Source organism: Pinus tabuliformis, chromosome 1_1 (genome assembly GCF_031772625.1).
Source record: "Pinus tabuliformis cultivar Carrire ecotype Pingquan chromosome 1_1, CPIR1, whole genome shotgun sequence".
NCBI lineage: Eukaryota > Viridiplantae > Streptophyta > Pinopsida > Pinales > Pinaceae > Pinus > Pinus tabuliformis.
Window position 1 is genome coordinate 202,761,820 of NC_142297.1, and position 24,596 is coordinate 202,786,415.

General features: G+C 38.1%; 1 protein-coding gene across 2 annotated transcripts in view; it reads right to left on the reverse strand.

The window, feature by feature from the left end:
* LOC149212229 (chaperone protein dnaJ 6-like) overlaps positions 1-24,387 on the reverse strand; it is an 83,096-nt gene extending 58,709 nt beyond the window's left edge. Inside the window, exons 1-6 of one of the 2 annotated variants that reach the window (XM_089391786.1) lie at positions 24,072-24,387; positions 13,094-13,192; positions 12,886-12,987; positions 12,725-12,784; positions 12,367-12,473; positions 12,159-12,241 (exon numbers count right to left, since the gene is read on the reverse strand). In XM_089391786.1, the coding sequence (XP_089247912.1) occupies positions 12,159-12,241; positions 12,367-12,473; positions 12,725-12,784; positions 12,886-12,987; positions 13,094-13,192; positions 24,072-24,167 (547 nt within the window). In that variant the 5' untranslated portion in view covers positions 24,168-24,387. The remainder of the gene's footprint in view (positions 1-12,158; positions 12,242-12,366; positions 12,474-12,724; positions 12,785-12,885; positions 12,988-13,093; positions 13,193-24,071) is intronic. The other variant, XM_089391785.1, reaches the window with a different exon arrangement.
* Between the last annotated feature and the right edge of the window lie 209 nt (positions 24,388-24,596).

The window sequence follows — 24,596 nt, forward strand, 5'->3', positions numbered from 1 at the left end:
ATCTGATTCTCCTACCTCCTTTAATGACTTTAGACCCATCTCTCTCTGTAATGTTCTATACAAAATTATAGCCAAAATTATAGCAAATCGCTTGAAGCCTATACTGCCTGGTCATATATCCCCTGAACAATTTGCTTTTCTCCAACATCGACAGATACACGAAGCGATTGCCACTGCTCAAGAACTCCTCCACACTCTGAAGACTAAGAAGCAGAAGGGCATGATTCTCAAGGTGGACCTCTCTAAGGCATTTGACAGGGCAAATTGGCTCTACATCAGATTAATTCTTACCCACCTTGGCTTCCCTTATGCCTACATTAAATGGATTATGAGTTGTATCAAGGATGTTTCCTATAGTGTCCTCCTTAATGGTGAAGCTACCCCCTTCTTCCTATCAGAAAGGGGACTCAGACAGGGTTGTCCCCTCTCCCCGCTACTCTTCCTCCTCATTATGGAAGGTCTGAGCAGATCCATCACTGCGGCGAAGGACAGACATCAGCTTACTGGCATCAAGATCTCGGATAATTTCTATCTGACTCATCTTCTGTTTGTTGATGATGTTCTGATCTTTTTAAACGGAAGCATCAGAGATTCTTCAATTATGTACAATATTTTCAAGCTCTTCCAACAGGCTACGGGCATGATGATTAATGAAGGTAAATCCACCATCACCATTATTGGTTGCTCTCAGCATGAGTCTATTTATACTACCCAGCGTTTTCCTTTTTCTGCTCTTAACTTGGATGATGGGCTTAAATATCTGGGCTTCCGTTTAAAGCCTCTCGGTTATAGGATAGCAGACTGGACATGGCTTATTGCAAAAGTGGAGAAAAGATTACAGATCTGGTACCACAAATATCTATCCAGGGCTGGCAGATTAACTCTCATCAAGGCTGTTATTGAGGCCACTCCAGTTTTCTGGATGACGCTTGCATGGATTCCAAAAGGCATACTTAACAGACTACAAAACATTTGTTGCAGATTCTTATGGAAGGGAAATCAACCTGGGAAAACTTTTGCTTGGGTAAAATGGGATCGCATCGCTATTCCTAAACGATGGGGAGGATGGGGCATAAAAAGGCTTGAGCTATTCTCGAAAGCCTTGGCTGCTAAACTGGGCTGGCAGCTCATCAGCTCTAATAGTCTCTGGACCCGGGTAGCACTAGCGAAATATATATGGCCTACAACTTTGATGGATTGGCTCAGACAGTCTCGTCCCCCAGCTAGCAATATCTCCAACATATGGAAGGCAATGATGAACGCTCTCCCCATGCTGCGACTTGGAATTACCTGGAGAATTAAGGAAGGAAACGTTGTCCGCATTGGATCGGACCCTTGGGTAGGATGCGGAAACGCTCACAGGTTACCTGCCGCTTTAATTAGCTACCTAAATGATAGAGGCATCATATACATCAAGCACATTGGCGACCACAACAACACCACTGTCTTTCAACAAGCTTGGAAAACAGCTTATGATTTGGACATACCTGTGCATTGGAGACAAGACTGGCAGCTATATATTGAAGCCCTCACACAGGCCCACATTCGCTTAACAGAGGAACCCGACGAAATCATCTGGGCCCTTGCCAAGTCTGGTCTTTACTCCCCGAAAGAAGGATACATCTGCCTTATGGAACCCCATAAACCTCAATCTATTGACCCTACTTGGAAATCCTTCTAGAAACTCAAGGCCGCCCCACGCACCTACCTGTTAATGTGGAATATACTCTTAGACAAGATCCCTACGGGTGCCAATCTGATGAAGAGATCCTTCCACGACCCCTTCCGATGCCATCTGTGTCGTATGGCTGATGAGAACACCGAACATCTCTTCCTGAATTGCTCTTCATCTAAAGAGTTATGGAACGGTATATCTGCTCACTACCCTTCCTTACTCCCTTGGCAAGGCAACAACATCCAAGATGCTTGGAACTCATGGTGCCTTGCTCATAAAGGCAAAGCCTGGAACATGCCTCTCCTTGTCAACTGGGCCATCTGGATAGCTAGGAATCAATCCATCTTCAATCTCAGAGAACCACACTGGCCATCCATCACTCAGCACATAATCTCAGATTATGATCTCCTTCCAGAAGAGGACCCCGTTGCCCCTCAGCGCATCATCTCCCCGGAGATCATAGATAAATCTAAACCTTGGGCATATTTTGATGGCTCAGCCCAGGAAGCTGGATGTGGAGGGGGACTGATTTTACACCTGAATGATAAACACTGCTTCAAAATCCAAATAAACTTGGGGATGGGCACGAACAATTTTGCCGAACTCTGCTCTGCAAAACACCTCATACATTTTGCATTATCTCATCACTGTACACATCTGCAGTTATTTCGTGATTCAAAAATCGTATGTAATTGGCTCAATAATACATCTCAATGCAATGCATATTCTCTCAGATATATTATGGAGGAAGCTCACAGGTTGATAAACATATTTGACTCTTTTGTCTGTCGACATATCTACAGGGAACAAAACACGGAGGCTGACCAAATTTCAAAAGAGGCAACGCATCTTCAGGACAATGTCTGGCTGATACAGGAGGAGATTGATGGTACCCACCATCAATATTACCACAGACCGTTTATAGAACAGGGACAAATTGGGCTCTAAGCCCATGTTTTTTGAAGTGCTTATTGTAAAAACATGTATTAGTTTTTCTATCAGTCGGTTGTAAAAACAGTTTATGTATAGACAGACATAGTACTCTCTCTGTACAGAGAAGATATATATATTTTGCTTCTTTTTCCCTCTAGCTGTTGAGGGCAGTTTTGATTAACACTGACTCCAGACTCCCTGCGAGGAGATCTACCACTCAGCAGTCAAAATTTTTGTAAACAGACTTATATGTCTCCTGATAAGGCAAGTAAAGCCTCCATATGCATATGCCTCAGCATCTACAAAATGTAATTTCTTAAGTTAATAGAAATTACGACTTTTTCCAAGGGAAAAAAAAATAATCGAAGTAGTGATTATTTTAAATAAGTCATTAGTTTAATGAAAAGGCATGTCTAAAAAGACATGGCCAATCATCAAAGGGCACCTGCCTAGGTATATATGTAGGCCCTCATTGTAACATTCAACATCCTTGTACATTTATATATATTAATAAAAATATTATTTACAAAATACCTTTGTGTATTTTTAAAATTAAAGTCAACAAGCTATAAGTTTTGTTGTTCCAGTAGTATAAGAGCCATGCGAGTCTTTGAACGTTATCCGTCACACAATATGTCGTTAAACTTTCCCCCTGAATTCATTGAGCAGTTTAGTAAAATTCAACAAGCATTTCAGCGATTAGAAAAATCATGTGCAGAAGTTACAGCATGTCTAAAGAAAAGTTATGCAAAAATCCATAATAAGGAAGATGAATATATAGAAGATTAAAATGATGGAAAAGTGGATATTGGCGATCCTTTGAGGCCACCTCATGACAATTCCTTTTCAGTAGAGTCATCCTCCGCAAATAAAAGCATGGCAGCAAAAGAAAGAGGGTTGAGTATTACTATTAGACCTATTGATGAAAACTATGAAAAGTTTAGACCAACCTTTCGAACAGTTAATACAAAAAAAAGAGTTGCAGATGAGTCAAAATCTACGTGGCAGGATAATGCATATCTTAGTGATACGCGCCTTGCAAAATTTGCCGACGAAAAAACACATTTGGCAAGTCACGAAATAGATAACGATGAAGATGTATCAAGGGCCATCCTTGGCTATGATAAAGCAGACGTTTTTCAAACTCTTGTTACTAATGAAATTGACAAAGACTTGAGTTCAGCAATTAGAACTGAGGTTGTGGCAGATTATGAGAGGATAGATGGTATGATATTGGATAGGCCCAATGCAAGTCATCTCTTTCCAGTACAAGGTCAAGGTGAGAGTAAGAACAGAGCTATTTTGGTGGATAATCAGAATGATAAACTTGACAGGGAAGACACCCAACTTAATTTTCATAAACAGATTGATCTTGAAGGCGAGGATCCTCGAGAAAATTTGAAGGGTGACTTTGGGATTGCTAAGGTCAAAACTGAAAATGTTGTGGGATCACCTGACAAACAGTTTCAGTGCAATATATTAGACAAGGGACCGACTCAGAGCAACATTTCAAACTCAATTTCCTTTGCAATTTTTTAAGATGGAACGAATATGCTCTAAAAGGATGATGGCATTTTGAGATTAGAAAAGGGATTTGAAATGCTCTAATTAAAAAATTGCTTGCTTGTTCTATAGCAACGAAAAGGCACATAGATTCAACTACTACGATATTGGATGTGCATGGTGTGGGCATGAAGAATTTTACTAGGGTTGCACTCGATCTGGTTGTGCGTCTACAAAAAATTAATGGGGACAACTACCCTGAGACCTTGCATCAGATGTTCATCATCAATGGTGGTCCAAGTTTCAAGATACTTTGGGGTGTTGTAAAGAAGTTCCTTGATCCACACAAGTGATAAGATACGTGTAATAGGGCATAAATACCAGAGAAAGCTTTTGGAGGTCATTGATGCAAGAGAAACGGCCCTCCAAACTCTTCTTGTTCTGACAACCCACACTCGAGCTCCTCCTATTCAGGCAGCCAGACCACTAGCTCTTCCAGTTCAAGCAACCGAGCCTTGAGTTCTTCCGATTCAGGCAACCATGCCTCGCGTTCCTCCTTTTTAGGCAACCGTACCCCAAATTCTCTTAGTTCAGGCAATCGGATCTCGGGCTCTTCTTGTTCGTTGTGTTTGGTTGCCACTGCGGAATGAAACCTCCCTGTTTGTTGTTATCGTTACAGGTCAAACTTTGCACTATCACCAACACCTCCCAACACGCCTGTCATCAGACTCTGCTGCCAGTCGTTCTAGTTACCACAAGTCAACACTCCACGTCAAGCGGTGTGAACCCTATTGCTGCCCGAATTCGTCAAACTGTGTGAACACCAATGCCATAAACATCCACCGTACCATCCAATTCCAGCAGTCGCAAACAACTATTCGACAATAATGGTCAAACAATGATATTTCTGGTGGAATATTGATATTTCTAGTGGAATATTCAACGAATACAACCGTCTGCATTCTGATTGTCATTTCGTGGAACCTTTATGCCATTGACGTGAGGAATATATAAAACCTAACTATAAAGTTTTTTATAATTCAAATATATATATATATATATATATATTAAAAATAATAATAATAATATTTAAAAAATAATAACTTATAAAGATATTATAGCTTAACTTTATTCAATTATAAAGATATTTTATAATAAAAATAGTTATTTAAAATAATAATAATAATTTTAAAAAAAAATAGTGAGAGAAGAAAGAAAGGGCAAGAGGAACATGGATTAAGCTCAACAGTACCACTTACAAATGCAAGGAGTAGGCAACGTGAAGGAAATTGTCGTCAATTAAGCTTTGAGGACAAAGCTTTTCGAAGAAAGAGGCAATGTTATGAATATAATTCATAACAAATAAAATAAATAAAAATAAATGTAAATAATAATCAAAGTAAGAGATTATTTTAAATAAGTCATTGATTTAATGAAAAGGCATGTTTAAAAAGACATGGCCATTCATCAAGGGGCACCTGCCTAGGTATATATGCAAGCCCTCATTGTAACATTCAATATCCTTGTACATTTATATATATTAATATAATATTATTTACAAAATACCTGTGTATTTTTACAAATAAAGTCAACAAGCTATAAGTTTTGTTGTTACACTAATCATGGAGTTAGTTAAAAGAAAAATGATTTTTTATTGTAAGAGAGACGAGAATCACTTTACAAAAAGGAGTTGTCTCTTTTGTAATAAATGTAGGGATTTTGGGGATTAAGGACCTCTACCCTTGAGCTACATTGTACATCATTTTGGCAAGTTTAATGAAAAATTGGAGGTATTGAATCTATCTTGTGTGAGGCTTTAGTTTTTGCAATTCTTTCACGTGTTTATTTTGTAGGAAACCCTTGTAGCTGGTGGAAATATTTGTATTGGTGTATTTACTATTTGGTTAATTTAATGTGAAGATATCATCCTTATTTATTCATGATTGTTATTATATTCATCATTGTTATAATAGCTTGCAACTAACAAAATAGGATGTTGCTTGAACTAATATAACATCACCTTCATGGCTTTGTTTAAGAGTAGCATATATGGCTCTCACGGGATAATTTTGTAATGTCCCCGTCCCCATAGGAAGCTTATGACGAAGTCTGCTAGCCTAAAATGGTTCCCGTACATTAAAGCGGTGAAATAATTAATAAGGGGGCTTAAATTTGCCTAAGGAAACTTTATTAAAGAAGGAGAAATGATGTTATTTCCTAGGCAAGTTGGATGTCACTTTAACTTTACAAAGTGGAGTATCATAAACTGACTTTATAAAAGTGAATTTAATTAAAAAATAAATAAATAAAGAGAGAAAAGGGAAGGTGAAGTTGAAAAGACAAAAGGGAAAGCAAAGTTGAAAAGACAATCCTAAACTCATTAAAGAAGGGAATTGAGGAGACTCTCATTCATTTAGTGCATCGTGTGAGTTTGAAGAGAGAGCTCTTGGAGAGAGTGGGAAGAGAACACTGAGGGATTTAGAGCCCTAGCTGCCATAACAGACTTCAGTGTTGCAACAAGGCCCCCTAGTCTGGATATGAGAGTGAAGTCATTCAAATTTCGCCATTGAGCTTCAATGGAGAACAAGATTTCTAAAAAATGTTGAGGTATTCATGTGTTATCAGTTGATTTTTAAAGAAATTATTGCATATTCTCTATATCACTACAGGTTGAGGAGTCATTAAAGTTTGAGGGAACAAGCTCCATCTGAGCCCTGGAAATCGAACTTCAAAAACAAACACAGGCTGAATCTAAATCTAGAGAGCACTATTCTCATCGTGGTCATTGAACTGTGAAAGGAAATAGTTTGATTTTCCTCTTGGAAAGAGCAGCTCGAGCACCTGGGCACAACTATGGGTTATTCCAACTATTGAACAGTTTTTGTGTTATATGTTGACTGTGTGTGAGAGAATGAGCTGAACGTACATCTGTGGGGCCTATATTCTATTGTTCCCAGGCCGTATATTTTCTGTTGGACGTGGGGCCTACTCTTGTGCATGGAAGCAGATAAACCAAACTTGGTTCAACCCGTGAGTATCAATTGGAACATGGGGCAAATGCACCAGCCCTGTTGGATGTAGTTGTGATTACCCTTCTGCATGGAGTTTATTCTGACATTGTGGGGGCCACAAAAAATTGTATTGTTGATTGATATAAGCTAGAGGACCAACGTTGTACAGTTTGCTAAGTATTTGGACATGTAAGGAGGTTTATCATTATTGTTTCAGTGTGTTGGAGACTCATTCCAATGCCTATGACCTGAGCCAGTGTTGGAATAGCATTCTGGGTCTAAAAGTACTTGGTGGAATTTACTCTCATTGCTTATCTTCATTGCCAACTTTAATTTATCAAGTCTTCCCTCTGTATATTCAAACTGTTGAATGAAAAAAAATGCCTTTCCCGTAGCTACTATTGTCTATTCTGAGTTGCATTGTATTTTTGAATATATAATTAATTTACAAATTTATTTGGAGACAAGAAAAGAAAAAAAGAACAATGTACAATGAGGCTAATTTATGAAAACATTACCTACAACAAAGTGTAGTCGAACTGTTAGAAGAAATATCTCATTGAAACTCCAACTAAAAACTCAAAAATTTCTAAAGAAAATCAAAAGGTTGTCAAAGCGGAATTTTACAGTGGTATCAAAGCCTTAATCTTGGCCCAGCCTGTGGGTTTGGCTTGAAAACAATTGACTGGAAAATTCATGACAGACGAAAATCCATACAAAAGGATAACATATAGGAGTAAGCATACTTACAAAGAACCAACTCCCCTTTCGGAGGATGATATCCCTGATACAAAGAGTAAAGAGATGCCAGAAGAGGGTAAAGGGTCAGAGAAAACACTTGAGTTTGAAAGACCAAATATGGGGGATAAGGAGGAAAAAGATTTTAATAGCTTACTCAAGGCCTTAAATGACTTGGCCAAGGGCCAAAAAGAGATGGTGGAGGCACTGAAGGGTATGACACACACAAAGGCTCCCACTGGAAAAGAGCCATTGAACGGGAAAGGGTCCAACAGTGTTGAAAGCAGTCACGCTTGGACTTGTGTACAAAACCCATCTCGCACTGATAGCAAAATGGCCAGACCCAATATGCCTCAATTTGTGTAGTAGGCTACAGAAGACTTAACAGATCATATTGATTTTGGAATCCCTTATGCAAATTACATGGAACAATATCAATCTCTAGGATGGGATTTCCACGCTGCTATGAGCTTCACTATTTTCTGCCATCTTCAACTAAAGAGTTGGCCCAAACCATCTCAGAGGTTTCCAAGGCAAAATCATGAGCTGCAGAAAACACTGGGGAAGGTGACCATCCCCTATTTTGATGGGTCGTCCAAATACTCAGCAAGATCATGGATGAAAAAATTAGACACTTATTTTCAAGTACGTCATATGACAAAGGAGGAGGTTATCAAATTGGTCACCTTGCACTTGGATGGTGAGGCCCATGAGTGGTGGTACCATGGGTTGGTGACATTGGGACATAACAACATCACCTCATACACAGAGTTCACTCAAAGGCTTATTGAGCACTTTGACAGGAAGGATCCGGAGATACATTTTAGAGAGCTAGCACAACTCAAGCAGACGGGTAGTCTGGAGGCTTATATTGCAGAGTTTCAGAGACTAGCGGTCATGGTCACAGATATTTCAGAGGCCAGATTGGTGATGCTATTTGTAGAGGGGTTGGCAGAACCTCTACGTGGATGGGTCAAGAGTTTTGAACCCACCACACTTTGTGCAGCAATCAATAAAACCAGGGACTTACAGGATGCAGCTTCCAAAAATAAATTCACTCCTAAGGGTAATGAGGTCAAGCCCTTTCAAAAGGAGTGGATCAGGAAACCAAAGTTGGATGAGGAGACCCGAAAAGAGTTGAGGAAGAAAAAGCTTTGTTTCAACTATCAAGAACCTTGGGCACCAGGGTAGAAGCGTGCACACAAAGACAAAGCAAGCAAGGCCCGCCCTTTCAAAAGGAGTGGATCAGGAAACCAAAGTTGGATGAGGAGACCCGAAAATAGTTGAGGAAGAAAAAGCTTTGTTTCAACTATCAAGAACCTTGGGCACCAGGGTAGAAGTGTGCACGCAAAGACAGAGCAAGCAAGGCCCACTACATTGAGGTGTACTTAGAGAGTGACAATGATGGCAGTGATGTGGAGCAAGCACATGGACCGCTACAAGGACCAGCACAAGGACAAAGATAAGGGCACCAAACCGTTGGAGGTGAGTCCTTACACGCAAAGGGCCAAGCTCCTATTCTTGCCTCTATGTCAGGATTCCCTAGATACCATACCTTCAAAGTTAGAGGGGTTATAATCGGGCACAAGGTGACAATATTGGTAGATGGTGGGGCTTCTTACAACTTCATAGATGCAGGGCTGGTGGAACGAAGAGCAAATCCTACAGCAGAATTTGATGGTTTTACAGCCATCATACCCAAGTAACATCAGATGGACTGCAACAAGTACATCCCCAAGCTACAACTCACCACGGGAAACTATACAATGACAAATGACTTCTTTGTAGTGGATGTGTCAAACGCTAATGTAGTGTTGGGGTGTCAGTGGATTTATTAAATAGGAAAGTACACCACAGATCAGTGGAACATGGAAATGGAGTTCAATGATCCAATAGATGGCAACAAGGTAGTCTTGAGAGCCATGCATAAATACCCGCCGAAGCTCGTGTCATCCAATCACATGGAGGCTGTATTGAAACACAGTAATATCGAGTGGGCAGTAGAGTGCCTTATTACAGATAACAAATAGTCAAAGCAGCCATGACCACACTCAAGTGACATACAAGTATTACTTTGTAAATATCATAAAGTTTTTGTTGATATTCCTCCAAGTATACCACCAGATAGAGGCTTTGAACATGTTATAGAACTCAAGGAGGGTGTGCAGGCAGTAATAACCACTCCTTATCAACATCCCTTATTGAAATTTCAAGGACAAGAAATCTTGGGCGGGGAGGACTGTAATGTCCCTGTCCCCATAGGAATCTTATGATGGAGTCCGTTAGCCTAACATGGTTCCCATAGGCTAAAGCGATGAAATAATTAATAAGGGGACTTAAATTTGCCCAAGGAGACTTTGTTAAAGAAGGAGAAAGGATGATATTTCCTAGGCAAGTTGGATGTAACTTTAACTTTATAAAGTGGAGTATCATAAAGTGACTTTACAAAAGTGAATTTAATAAAAAGAAGAAAAAATAATAAAGAGAGAAAAGGGAAGGTGAAGATGAAAAGACAAAAGGGAAGGCGAAAATGAAAAGACAATCCTAATGAAATGAGGAGACTCTAATTCATTTCATGCATTGTGTGAGTTTGAAGAGAGAGATCTTGGAGAGAGTGGGAAGAGGAAGCTGAGGGCTTTGGAGCCCTAGCTGGCATAGCAGACTTCGGTGTTGCAACGAGACCCCCTAGTCTAGATATGAGAGTGAAGTCATTCAGATTTCACCATTGAGCTTCAATGGAGAACGAGATTTCTGAGAAATGTTGAGGTATTCCTGTGTTATCAGTTGATTTTTAAAAAAATTATTGCATATTCTCTATATCACTGCAGGTTGAGTAGTCATTAAAGTCCGAGAAAACCAGCTCCATCTGAACCCTGGAAATCAAACTTCAGAAACAAACACAGGCTGAATCTAAATCTCGAGAGCACTATTCTCATTGTGGTCATTGAACTGTGAAAAGAAATGGTTTGATTTTCCTCTTGGAAAGAGCAGCTCTAGCACCTTGCCACAACTATGGGTTATTCCAACTGCTGAACAGTTTCTGTGTTATCTGTGGACTGCATGTGAGAGAATGAGTTGAACGTACATCTGTGGGGCCTATCTTCTATTGTTCCCAGGCTGTATATTTTCTGCTGGACGTGGGGCCTACTCTTGTGCGTGGAAGCTAGATAACCAAACTTGGTGCAGCCCGTGAGTATCAATTGGAACGTGGGTCAAATGCACCACCTCTGCTGGACATAGCTGTGATTACCCTTCTGCGTGGAGTTTATTCTGACATTGTAGGGGCCACAAAACACTGTATTGTTGACTGATATAAGCCAGAGGACCAGCACTGTACAGTTTGTCAAGTATTTGGACATGTAAGGAGGTCTATCACTGTTGTTTCAGCATGCTGGAGACTCGTTCCAATGCCTGTGACCTGAGCAAGTGTTGGAGCAGCATTCTGGGTCTGAAAGTCCTTGCTGGAATTTACTCTCATTGCTTATCTTCATTGCCAGGTTTAATTTCTCAAGTCTGCCCTCTGTATATTCAAACTGTTGAATGAAAAAAATGCCTTTCCTGTAGCTACTATTGTCTATTCCCAGCTGCATTGTATTTCTGAATATATAATTAAATTTACAAATTTATTTGGAGACAAGAAAAGAAAAAAATAACAATGTACAGTGAGGCCAATTTATGAAAACATTACCTACAGCAAAGTGTAACCGAACTGTTAGAAGAAATATCTCAATGAAACTCCAACTAAAAACTCAGAAATTTCTAAAGAAAATCAGAAGTTTGTCAAAGTGGGATTTTACAAGTTTTTTGCATTAATTTTTTATAAAATAAGGCTGATTTTTGGCATGCATAGCAATTTTTATTTGCCTTGCATATTCATGCTTTCACCCTTTTAAATACGTGCCTCTTTGACTCTATTTTGCCCAAGGTTTGGGAGACACTAGTCCTGGTGTTTTCCGTCATCTTTTGTTCTCACAACATCCATCATTTTATCTATACTACAACCATTTATTTTGTTAAGACTTACTCTTCAAGCATCACCTAGAGCCTACACTCCACACCCTTGGAAATATTATTTAGGAAAGCCCCCCTTGAGTTGGAGAAGAGACAACGAGAAGAGAGAGGGAGACAACGAGAAGAGAGAGGAAGAGCTACCAAGGTAAAAGTGATAGCCTTCCTACTTATGTTTAAGCTAGTGCTTCATGCTTGGGACTTCACACTCTGTGGGTGCTAGATCTTATTGTAACATAACACACTGCTCCTTGAAAAACAATGGTTGATGTATGATAAAGAAATCATACCTGCAGATATTGCACTATCAATTATATCTTTGAAACGATGATTATCCAACTTCGGATCAGAACACAGCACCCATTCATAGACCCTGTAAAGTTCACCTAAGCATCAGCCATTTGCTCATATGTCTGTCATCAGAAAATATGTAACATAGAAGCACAAATGCATTTACAAATCAATTCTTTAAAAATATAAGAGAAATGGAACTAACACCTGTTCATCTTTCCTTTACACTTCCTATAGTATTCCAGAAGATCTTTTCTTTCCTGCTCTGATCCTCTATAGTTTGTTTCAAACTCTATAATGTCTTCCTCAGTAACCTTTGTCAGAGCACAAAGACTCGTGTTAACGATAATAAAATAATTCCCAAAAAACCACCAAGAGAATAACAAAGAAAAAAAGAATTTAAAAGGTAAATTACATGAACCGCAAAGAACATCAACACCACTTTCCCTATTTTAACAATTTACTTGTCCTTGATACTCCAGCCATAGCAATAATCTAAATTTCAAAGCACATTAAACCAGCATGCATAATTTACAAGATAGCATTCAAGTGGCATTGGCATCACCTTTCTGAAAAATGATCTCATAAATTCATACAGATTCTTGACTGCATCCTTGGAAAGTTCCTGAAAAGATCATCCATATTCAAATCTATAAGTTTATAACCAGTCTAAAAAAAGAGCAAAAGCATAGAACTTATTCAATGACAAGACAATGCATAAGTCACCTCATCATCAATGCAACCAGTCTGATCATAAAGTGCCCTTTTTTCTGGATCTCCAAGAATTGATATAACCTTTTGTAATTTTTGGAACTTTTCATTGGCATTCTGCAATTTCAAAAACTGATTCAGCCAGTAGCTAATGCAACGTCTGAAGCATGGCTAAAATCTCCAATAACTAAACAAATTCAAATATCCTCCATGTCTCACACACCTCATCGTTGGGATTTTTGTCCGGATGAAGTTGCAAAGCCAATCTGTGATACGCCTTTCTTATTTCCTGTTGAGATGCAGTCCTTTCTACTCCAAGAACCTGCAATCTCCATCAAACACCAAAAATTATAAATTCCGGCCAGCATTCTGTGCTCGTAAATGTAAAATTAATTAGAGGTATACCTTGTGAAAAAACAATGCAGTCTCCAGAGGCAAACGTTTTACTTATAGTTATATTTTATCTTTGACACATGGCAAAGGCACTCTATTCTATTTTAGTGCCTTTGTCCCAAATAAATGGTTATGGAGGATATGTAAAGTTTGTCATAACAATGCTAACACACAACTAGCTGATAACACAAAATCAAATTCATTAGACCTTTCCTCCTTGCAAAAAGACAACACACAACAAAGAGGGGGGATGGAATGCCCACAGATGTCAAGGAGAATAGAAGTCTACATAGATGGTTTAAGAAATTGCTGTATTCTGATCAGTTTAATGTTGGTGGCCCTAATATACACAGGAAAAAGTAAGAATGACTTATTGTTGGTCAGTTGTTAAAAAATCATGTCCTATGTTGTTCACATTGAATTCAATATCCAGCCATGATCCTGTGTATTTTTCTAGTTATGATCTGAGAACATATTTTACTTTTGTTGCAAGTTTCTAGCTGCATGGAAAAACAATGCTTTCAAACAGGTGCCTAAAGTTGTTCTTAACTATGAGACTCCAATGCAGTATTTTTGGTGCACATCTTGTTTTTATGTCACATTGATTTTGTGTTTTCCCAAACATCAGACAGAGAAGTTATTTTCTAATATTGATCCAGCTCTGTGTTTAAAATCAAACATTTGTCAGGTAACCCAACAGGGCATTAGTTCACTGAGGTTCCATTCTTGTATGATGTGTTCTACCAGCAAGGACAGGTTCAAGTCCCAAACTTTTTTGGTAAAATAGATACCCCTCAGAGCTGATACCTTATCCAAAGCAAGAATGTGTGTGTGTGTGTTGAGCTGTGGTCTAGCAGCAACTTAGAGAAGTTTTCATGAGAATGACCCAAGTTCCAATCCTGTCAGGCTCACTACACCCCTGAATACTGAATATCTGACTGTGGCCTTTATTGTGGCCAAGTCATTCATATTGCTCCAGCCTGCATGACAATGATGGTTAGCATTCAGACCGTTCACATAATATTGTGTCAGCTTATACAACTTCTCCTCAGTTCATAAAATATTTCTCACAATAGTTCCCAGGAAACATATACATATCATGCCAAGCATAAATTGTGCTATACTTATGGAAAAACCACTTTTGCGGAAAATCTATTTTAAGCAACATCAGAATGCTTATATTTTCTTGCTTATATAGTTCAAGGTGTTCTTATTTATAGATTTGTGGTATGTGCTGAGTACGGGCATCTCTATGTTGTGCTGAATATTGGTAAGATTTGTTTTTTCATTAGATGGAGATAGAACCATACTATTGATAGTTTTGGGTTAAACTTAGGTGGTTTGATTCCCCATGTGATCTAACAAAATATTTTGAGATAAATTCATAGTGTTTGCAGGTACTTCAGTCATTGGCCTCAAAATTCACAAACTTGTGCAAGAATCATTGTTGCTTGGATTCCAAATATTTATATATTGGATTAAATCTTCGCTAAGGCTATAGTATACATTGGGGTTTCTAAAGTATTTTTATTACTTAGCGATTCTTCAAAGGAAAAAACTCCATAAAAATATTTTTTTCAAAAATTTAAATTTTTTAAAACCCTTGTATATTTGTAAATCTTGTTAATAATTTTGTAGATCTAACTTGTAAATTATTTTTTCTAACTTAGGTTTTGGGAATTTTTAGTATTTTGTATATATTTGTGGTTTGGGTGTTTTTATTTCATTTTTTATAGGTTGGATCAAAAGATTAAGTGAGAAAAGAGTTAGATCTAGTCTCTAGACAATTTTGTAGGGATATTTACTGAAGATTTGACGGCAAAATTCAAATCCGGAAATTTTCGAGACGCGGGTTTTCAGTTTTTGGCCTCCTTTTACCATTTCAGCCCACTTATCCCCGCAAATTTGCCTCCCTTAGCCTTGTTCTCCAATTCTTGGCCTCTTTTGCCCCTAAATTATTTTTTTTCTCAATCAGTCTACTCCTATTATTTATACAAAAAGTGTTACAGCAAGGCAACTGCCTTGAAAATTCTTGCCATGAAGTTGGCATTTTACAAAAAAAATCTTGACCTTTGTCCACGGAAGACCTACAACAGTGCTTTTAACTTCCATAAAACTCAAAATTGACACACAGCTATCCATCGCTAAACATAAACAAAACATTAACTGACAGAGACCTGAAACATACATGAACACCGAGACTCAAAAGGGAGGCGAACTCCTTCTTCATAAGCAGCACAAAACGGAGGCACGGGCTGGTTCATTCGTCCTCTGAGGTATACGGTTCCTCAACGACCCGACACCCAAATTGAGCTGAGTCATCAGAGTCGGATGGATGGACCTCTGAGCCTATAGGCTCTCCTCTTGCTGGCGCGCTCGGACCTGCGTTGGCTTCAGAATTCACCATAGAAAGGCCTCCTATGACCTGGCGCTGGTTAACATTTGGATTTGTCGTCCTCTGATCTGCAGGAACCCCAGGATGAGCCGCTCCCGAACCCCTGGCATTCTCACACTTTTCAATCGTAACCGAGACTATGAAGGAGGAGTTTGCCAGGGAACACGGAATGCGGAAACGGGCAGTGGGATGTGCATTATGCTCACAGTCATCAATCCTAACTCGCCCTCTTCCCCTGCCTCTGCCACTTCTGGTGGCTGGATAATTGAAGCGACCAAATTCCAACGCATCCGAGGATGGGTCCGAGGTGGGGGTGGACAGCTGATGGGTGGCGCGACCGCGGGAACCGCCTCGCCTACTCCCCATTCTAGGCCTTTCTCGCGGCATTTTGTTATACCGAGGCTTGACAGAGGAGCGAATGCACAGAGAGGGATGACAAAGAAACGAGTGCTCAGAGAGAAGCGGAGATGGAGCCCATACAAGTCCGTGAGCCCCTGGAACCAGAGCCAAGCGAAAGACGAGGATGGAGAAAGCTCTTGAGCCGAGCAAAAGATTGACGAACAGAAACGAACTAACAGAGTGGCTCAGGGAAACACTCAGAGCAGCGACCTTTATGGAGTCGAAGGCCTGCAACGGAACCGCGGGAGTGACAAACATACTGAGAGCCATTGCGCAATTAACCAAGAGACTGAAGGACAGCATTAATGCTGCCATAAATAGAGGTGTGCGAGACCAGCTCGCCATCGCATAACCATTACCCATGGCGCATTTGGACTGACACCTGCCCACTCGACATGCCTCCAACGTACCCTTTAGCCTGTCAATCACCCGCATCTGGGACTCTTTTACCCCAAAATTGACCCGAAACCCTAAGATGAATTTTTTAAGGCTAAATACTTTGCAGTTTTGAAGGATTGAGGTCTCAAAAAATTTATTTTTCAAGTGGGAAAGTAATCCCAAAGTTTCAACGATTTTCAACAGTGGGATCTTCAAGGCCTTGAGACTAGGGTTTGACCTCTAAACCCTTGTTTTCTGCAGTTTTAGTACAGCAAACAAATTACTAATAATTAGGCCTTAAAATCATAAACTAAATGGTCGAAATCATTTAAAATTGCAAAATCTTCATTTTCACAAATTTTGGCCTCTTGGGCATTTTAGTTTTGGCATAGATCTAACATTCAAGCTTGCTGGATTTTTCTGCATAACTAATATTTTCTGCAAATCTGAAATTTCTGAATCAAACACTTAATAAGGGCCAAAAACTGAAATTTTCAGTTTCTGCAAAAACTTAGACATTCTGAGCAACATATTCAGTATTTTTAGCTTGCTTATCTATAACTAATTTACTGTTCTAATAAGTTTATCAGTTCTGAAATTTCTGAATCACATATCCTAAAAGCCCTAAAAATTGAGAATTTCGAGTTCTAGTGCATTTTTACTAGTTTTTGGCATATTGACCATCTATTTTTGGCATCTTTAGCTTGCTCATCTATAATTGTTCACTGCTATAATTTTAAAATCAGATCTGAAATATCACTGAATACACCATCATAAAGTGTGTTAAAGAAGATAATTTACATTGTTGGTCAAATTGAAAATTTTATGTTTCATGTGTTGGGCAAGTTTCATCATTTGAAGTGGTTTCTATGTTACCGCATCCGTCGGGCCTAATGGCTAGATCTGCAGATCCCCGAATCAGAGACGGATTCGGATCCAGATCCGCAGAGATCCGCCTATCTTCTTTTCGTGGGCAAAAGATCATCAACATATAGGAGCACAAAATTCCAAAATGAGAAATTCAATGCAAGATAATGGAATGGTAAGAAATAGATTAATAAATCTGTTAGCGGAAATAAACTAGGGAATTGTTGGGTGACATAAAATTTATTATTTTTATGTTGAACATATTATAAATTTTAATACAAGACGATATAAACTTTAATGCAAGTTCGTGGCGACATACAAGACGCTATAAACTTTAATGCAAGTTCGTAGCGACAATTTAGTATTTCTATGTTGACCATGTTATATACTTTAATAGTATTAAAGACATTATAAACTTTATTATAAACATTAATACAAGTGACTAACGTGAACTCATATTTATTAAACTTTAATAGTATTAAAGACATTATAAACTTTAATACATGTGACGTGAACTCTTATTTATTTAGAAGATATTTTAAAGTTCATAAAGTAAGTTTATATTTTAATCAATTTTAAAGTTCCTTTTCAAGTTTAAAAGTAACTTTTCCAAAATAAGTTTAATAATTTGCTTAATATAAATAATTATAACTTAGTGTTTATGATGCATTAATTATATTATGATTAATTTAATAATTATTTTAAAAGTATTAAATTGGAGTTATATATTTAAAAAATCACATATGCTTTTTTATTTTTATATAAATTTAATTAATGTTTAATTAATATTTATAAATGATACATTAAGAATTATTTATTGTATGTAAAAAATTATATATTAAAAAATTAGTATATGTTTTTATTTTTAATATTTGTATAAATTTAGTTTTTATTTTTATATTTATATAAATTTTAATTTTAAAAATTATAAAATATCTTATATTTGCTTGTACTTGCCGCTTCTTTGTCGTTTCCAGATCCTGCGTTTTCAAAAGACTGGCAGATCCATATCCAAATCCGAATCTGAATCCTGGTAACTTAGGGTTTATGCATTGTTGTTATCCATTGATAAGATCTGATTTTTCTAAAGTAGTATTGCCAGTATAAACTGTCATAAATCTGTGATCAACATCTTAACTGACTATTGTTAGCATTTGGCATCTTGGGTTACTTGGTATCTTGTGAAACATTGTTGAAATTTGCACTTGTATCTCTAAACATTTTATCTTTTTTAAGATTGCAATTCACTATTGCTAAACACTCTTAAAAATATTCTAATTAAGTACTTAGCCAACTTAAAAAAATCTTAAATCAAGATAAATCTCACTCATAATCTCTTGCATAAACATACTAGGTCTAGATTTGCATTGCTAATTTACCTCCTAGCATAAGCTAGCATTGCTAATTTACCTCCTAGAATAAGCTAGTATGATAGAGACATAGGACAACCCTTATCTAGCTTGAGGGGCCTCAACAACTCTTCGGTGGTTAACATGGTGACCTTGAAGTCATCAGAGCCACAGTCTCTACAGTGTCGAAGGCATCGAGTGATAGAAGTCTAACAAAAGGTATCATTAATCAAGCCCTAGCCTGCTTCCTGTTAGCCTCCTTCCCACAACCTACCTTGGAGTCCAGCTTCAAAATAGTTAAAAGAAGGTTACAGTTAGACTACGCATTTAACTAAAATTTACCAAGATCACAACATCTCACATAAGTCCTAGGATTTTCATATCATATAGGTTAGTCAAGTGTTCATCCTGTCATTTGGTTTCAATTCATAAGAAGCAAGAATTTGTGACTCCATTAAGGCATTGGTTTCATAATAGAAAATCTAATTTAATTAATAATATTGCTTAATTTCAACCAAGTGGCTAGGCCACTCATCCAAGTCTCCCAAGTAAGTTGATTCTTAGCTTGCTTTCCTTCACTTCATTCCATAAGGACTACCCCCCATAGCCTGTTGTTGGGAAACAGCTAGAACAGAGTGGGCAAGTGACAACCCTCGTCCTGAGCGTTGCCGCAGTGCTTGTACAATCCAAGCGACAACATGACCAAAACTTTAATAAGGGCTGAGTAACTGATCTGAAATCACCCCTAGGTGACCTCAGGAAATTAATGAAGGTATTACAGACTCATGTGTTGGTGTGTGTGTCTATGTTATCTTAGGCAATGGATCGATAAGATTGCAAAATAAACAAACACTTGAAACAGTAAGAGATCACAGTAAGCAAAACAGAAACACAACAAAATTTAATAAGGAGTTCACCCAATCCTCCTAGGCTACGTCTCCTGGTCCAGCTTTCAGTGGTGGCCTTTTTATTATGTTTTTAAAGCAGAGTCTTACAATAAGGAGCTCAATCTGAGTCTCACTTGATAGAGGATGATCAATAGGATGGCACTTGGAATTCCCAAGTCCTTAGAGTTCATAGACTCTCCTTACTAAATTTCGACCTCAATTGGTCTCTGTCTGCTCGATGTTGCCCTTACTCTAATGGTCAGCTCGGCTTCTCTATTCTCTGCAATTTTGTTTTTCCTTCTATGTCTCTTGGCCTTCAGCTTCTTCATTGTTTCTCTGCCTCATTGTCTCTCCCTCTTGTCTCTGTCAGCTCGTGGCTTTAAAGCCAGTTCATTCCCCGACTGTTCATTTCGGCTTCCTGGCTCTCTGGATCGCCTGCCTCTGTCCGCTGGGACTTCTCTGCCCTGCATCATCATTGCTGCGTAACGCTTCGCAAAGAGGTGACCACCTGTCTTCTTGCAAACTGAGTGTCAGTTCTTCCTAAATTGTTGGCTTTTCTGTTATTTCCCAAATGCCTGCAAAACGAATCCTTTTGTCGACTCATTGGTCAAATCAAACTTCAAATCTTTATGCGTCGTAGCTTATTTCTCCCTCAGGTCAAGTCATCCATCGGGTTGAACCTTCGTCGTTTGATCTGGAGCCCCCAGATCCTACAATCTTCACTTATCTTGCACGGTTGAGTTGCTCAACCGTTAGTCCACGATGTAAGCAGTTTTTCTCTCTCCCCGTCAAACACGCATCATTCGGTGTATGGAATCGCTGGTTCTTTGACCAAACCCACTTACCGCCCAAAGTGCCTCCGATATTCCGTCGGTTTTGAGCGCGGGACCCGCTTGTCGATTTTAGCGCTTTCCCACGGTTTTCTGGTTTCCCTTGTGACCGAGCGCTCGGGGCTTTTCCTTCTCAAGGGGTTTTGCGGCTTGCCTAGCGATACGCAATTATCAAAAACAACTTCCACTTCTAGGTTTGAGCTTCCCAACTACCATTTTTGTGCCATGCACAATCCCCGTGGGCCAACGGTCAGCGCACTTTGACCGAAGGTCCTCGTTGCTCTGTGCTGGCTGCAAATTACCATTATTCAAAGGTTATTTCTGATAGCTAGAAGATTTATTGTAGTCTGTCATCCATTCTTAACAATCATGGAATTGTTTGAGGATCCCATTCGGATCAATAACTTCAAGCGACAATGCCATCAAAGATCCACATAAGAACTCCAAGCAACCACAAGGCTAAGCTAAGCTACGATGTCACTCCATTATAGAATATCCATATGTCACCACTAAAGCAGTCACAAGAAATTTAAACATAACTTGAATCTAAGCATTTGTGAGCTTTGAGACACAACACTTCTAGATGGTGCTTGAAATAACCATTGTAGTGGAAAATAAGCACAATAAGCCAAACCACAAACTAAAATAGAGACTTGTTTGGCCTAAGAAGATTGGCAATTGTCAACTTCTAGTTCCTCAAGTCTACCAAGATTATGTTGAGAAATGTAACTATGCTCAGTCTTCATAATTGTTATTGTATTTCTAAGTTGCACTGAAATGTATACGGATACAGGGTTTGAAACAAATATGACAAATTTTCAAAAATTCCAAATACAATACGGCATATATATATATATATATATATATATATATATATATATATATATATATATATAAGAATTTCATATTGTTGTTCATATTTTAAAATCTAGATTCTATATCTAAAAATACATAATCATCATCATCAATTCAACATAAACAAATCATCATCATCAATTCATCATAAACATTGTCTTCATCATATAGTAATGTAATCAAAAATGCTACAGTGTTTGTGCTTTCGAGTCCAACTCCTTCAAAGAACGTGTCATGCATGGAAAATGGTATCTATCTTCCTTGCATGGCAATTGCAAGGCCCATGGGATCATTGGGATATTCCGTCAAAACCTATTTGAACATTTCAATCTTCATGGAAAATGGTATCTATCTTCCTTGCATGGCAATTGCAAGGCCCATGGAATCATTGGGATATTCTGTCAAAACCTATTTGAACATTTCAATCTTCTCAATGTTAGTTTGGTCTCTTAATTATATGCAAGCAAAAGATTGGCTAGAGAAGATTTGTTATATTGGAGGGATTTATGAAATAAAGAGCAAAATCAATGACAATTAATAAAACCTTAACCAAACTGAAAATTAATCGCTCGAATAATATCTTTACGAAGACATTCATCAAACCCTTCTATTTGCATTTTTGAACATCTATCTTTTTTTGAGTAGTATGAATCCTTGATAAATATATGGAGTGTTGTTGTTTCTAAAGATTTAGAAGAGGCATTATGAGACTGTGTTTACAATGAGTTTATTTGCAAATCTGATTTCTCCATTTTTATTATTTATTTATGGCTATACAAATTTTCACACTTTTTAACATTTTAAGGATGGATTCCAATCACAATTTTTGTAGTTTTGTTTCTTGAATTCTGGAAACGGATCCAAAAAAATGTAAAACCATTGGAAACGTATCCAGATTTCAAATCTAAAGTTTTTTTATTTTTTGAAACAGCACAAAAACGTTTTTACGATGTTTCAAACAAGGGTCGTATCTGTTTATGTTTCAGAAACGGGGATCCGTGTTTCCGGCAAATTCTTCACGCGTTTCCGATAACTTAATTGTATTTATGTCATTATATATTTACTGCAAAAAAAATATAAAAGAGAAAAAGAAAATTATTTTTGAAACACGAGTTTCATGCTCTTTTCATTTGTCAACTAGGTCAAGCATGTTCTTCATGCACCTAGGGTCTCCTGAGTCATTTGAGTCTTTGTCATATATAAAAGACCCTCATGGGCAAATTATATTACGAAATAAATATTATTTTTGAGTTAAAAAGTGTTATATTTGGACTCCCAACACCAAGTCGACCCTACCAATGAAGTCGGCCAAGAAGAGGCCCATTCGACATATGAAAAGTGTATAAAAGGAAAGAGTATTCAACCTATTTGGCATCCATCATCGAGCTAATTTGATTTGCAACAAAAATTGAAGCAAAACAAGACCGTAGGCTAGAAAACAAGACAAGAATCAAAGCAAAGAAGAAGAAGTCTGAAATTTGACCTTGTATAGCTCACATATGAGAAGAATCTGGGAATTTGTGAGAATTGCAAGGTCGAATATTGCAAGCCGAAGCTACACACCTGAACTAGGAGGCTAAATGTATCAAGCAAATAACCAAGAATATCATGACCACCATAAATCTCAATTGTCAACATAACACCAAAAGCATGCTTGGGCAGTGCAAGAATCCCAAACACTACAATGGGCAAGGAGTAGGCCACCGCTAATGGCAGAAACAATCCATCCACTACCAACCACACTAACGGCATCCCATCTTACCACCAACCACCACTAATGAAAAATATGAAGTAATGGAGAAAACCCAAGTCACATGACATGGGACACAAAGGACACGTAAATACAAGTATTAAGCACGACATGATGCCCCCAGAAATAGGAATTGGGGGACATCTTTTATATATATATAGTTAGTTTATTAATTTACTACATCAATGATGTAACGTTATATATTAACCAACCAATACAACGTTATATAACAACCAATCCATACAAAGTTATATAACGTTGACACAGGTTCAAGAAACCTTTCTTTATAATGTTGGTATAGGTTCATAACTTCCCACATCAAATCTCATAAAAAACCCTTTCTTATTAAATTATTAATGTATATTTAGATTCATAAACAAAGAATGTTGACTCAGGTGCATAACTTCCACATAATAAAAAATCAAATCTTATACAACCCTTTTCTTGTTGGGTTTAGTAATGCAAAGTCAAATGTCAGAGAACCCCTTCCTTGTCATGCTGGTTTAGGTTCGTAACTTCCCACAAACTATTTCAGTTCGTAACTTTCCACATAACAGGACAGAACTATTTCAATACCATTGAAATTACCAGATAACCCCACACCATTAGGAGGCATACTACTCATTTGGGTGACCAATGGCATTATACCCATCATACAACAGGATGCAATTCACGATACTGTCTCGACATAATACCTACTGCGATAGCAATGAAATTACCACAATACCCACAACTCCCCTGAAAAGATATATATTCATTGTGTGTATCCCTTAACAAAAATCGAATTAGCAGGGTATACTATTCATTTGGGTGGTCAACAGCGTTATACCCAGCATACTACAGAACCCACTTCACAGTACCACCAGGGTATAATGGAATTAATCACAACTCGCCTGTTAAGGCATAAATATATTGTGTATACTTCAAACACAAAATAAACTAAAAATTGATTCAGATAAGTGGGTACTAAGAACGCCAGCATCGGAGCTCATAGTGGCTCCCCTACGAAGGTGCATATATATACATTGTGTATGCTTCAAACAAATCAAAAATTAAAAATGATTCAGAGAAATGGTATTGAGAACGCAGGCATCTGACCTCATAGAGGCTCCCTCCGGCAGAATCAGTGGGAGTAGGGTCTTCGTCCTGTGGCACATGATCATCAACGGCGTCTGCCCTAGCCTTCCTCGGCATCTTGTGTTTGTATCTCGAGGAAATGCAAAGCGGGGAAGAAAATGTGTTTGGTACACAGATGTCCGAAATGCTGATAAAAATCTCTCTTGCCTTGAACGAATCCAGATGAAAAGAGTTCTTTCCCGCCCATTTTGTGTTGGGTAGAGATATTTCGTGGGTATTTCTGGCTCCAAAAAAAAATATTTTAAGGCGCCCAGTGGAGGGTACCTCCGCGCTCCCATTAGGGGTTTGCTTTGCTTTTATATTAGTTTATTAGTCGCTGTTCAAGCACGGAGTATAGAAATCAATTTTGGTTGTGGTTTGAAATTTTATTAGTTTTTTAATGATTCATTTGTAATGTTAAATGATTATGAGAACATTATAAGTAAAAGGAATATATTATTTTTATTTCTGAAACATAAAATTTTAAAATTTTGATGGGTTGAAAAA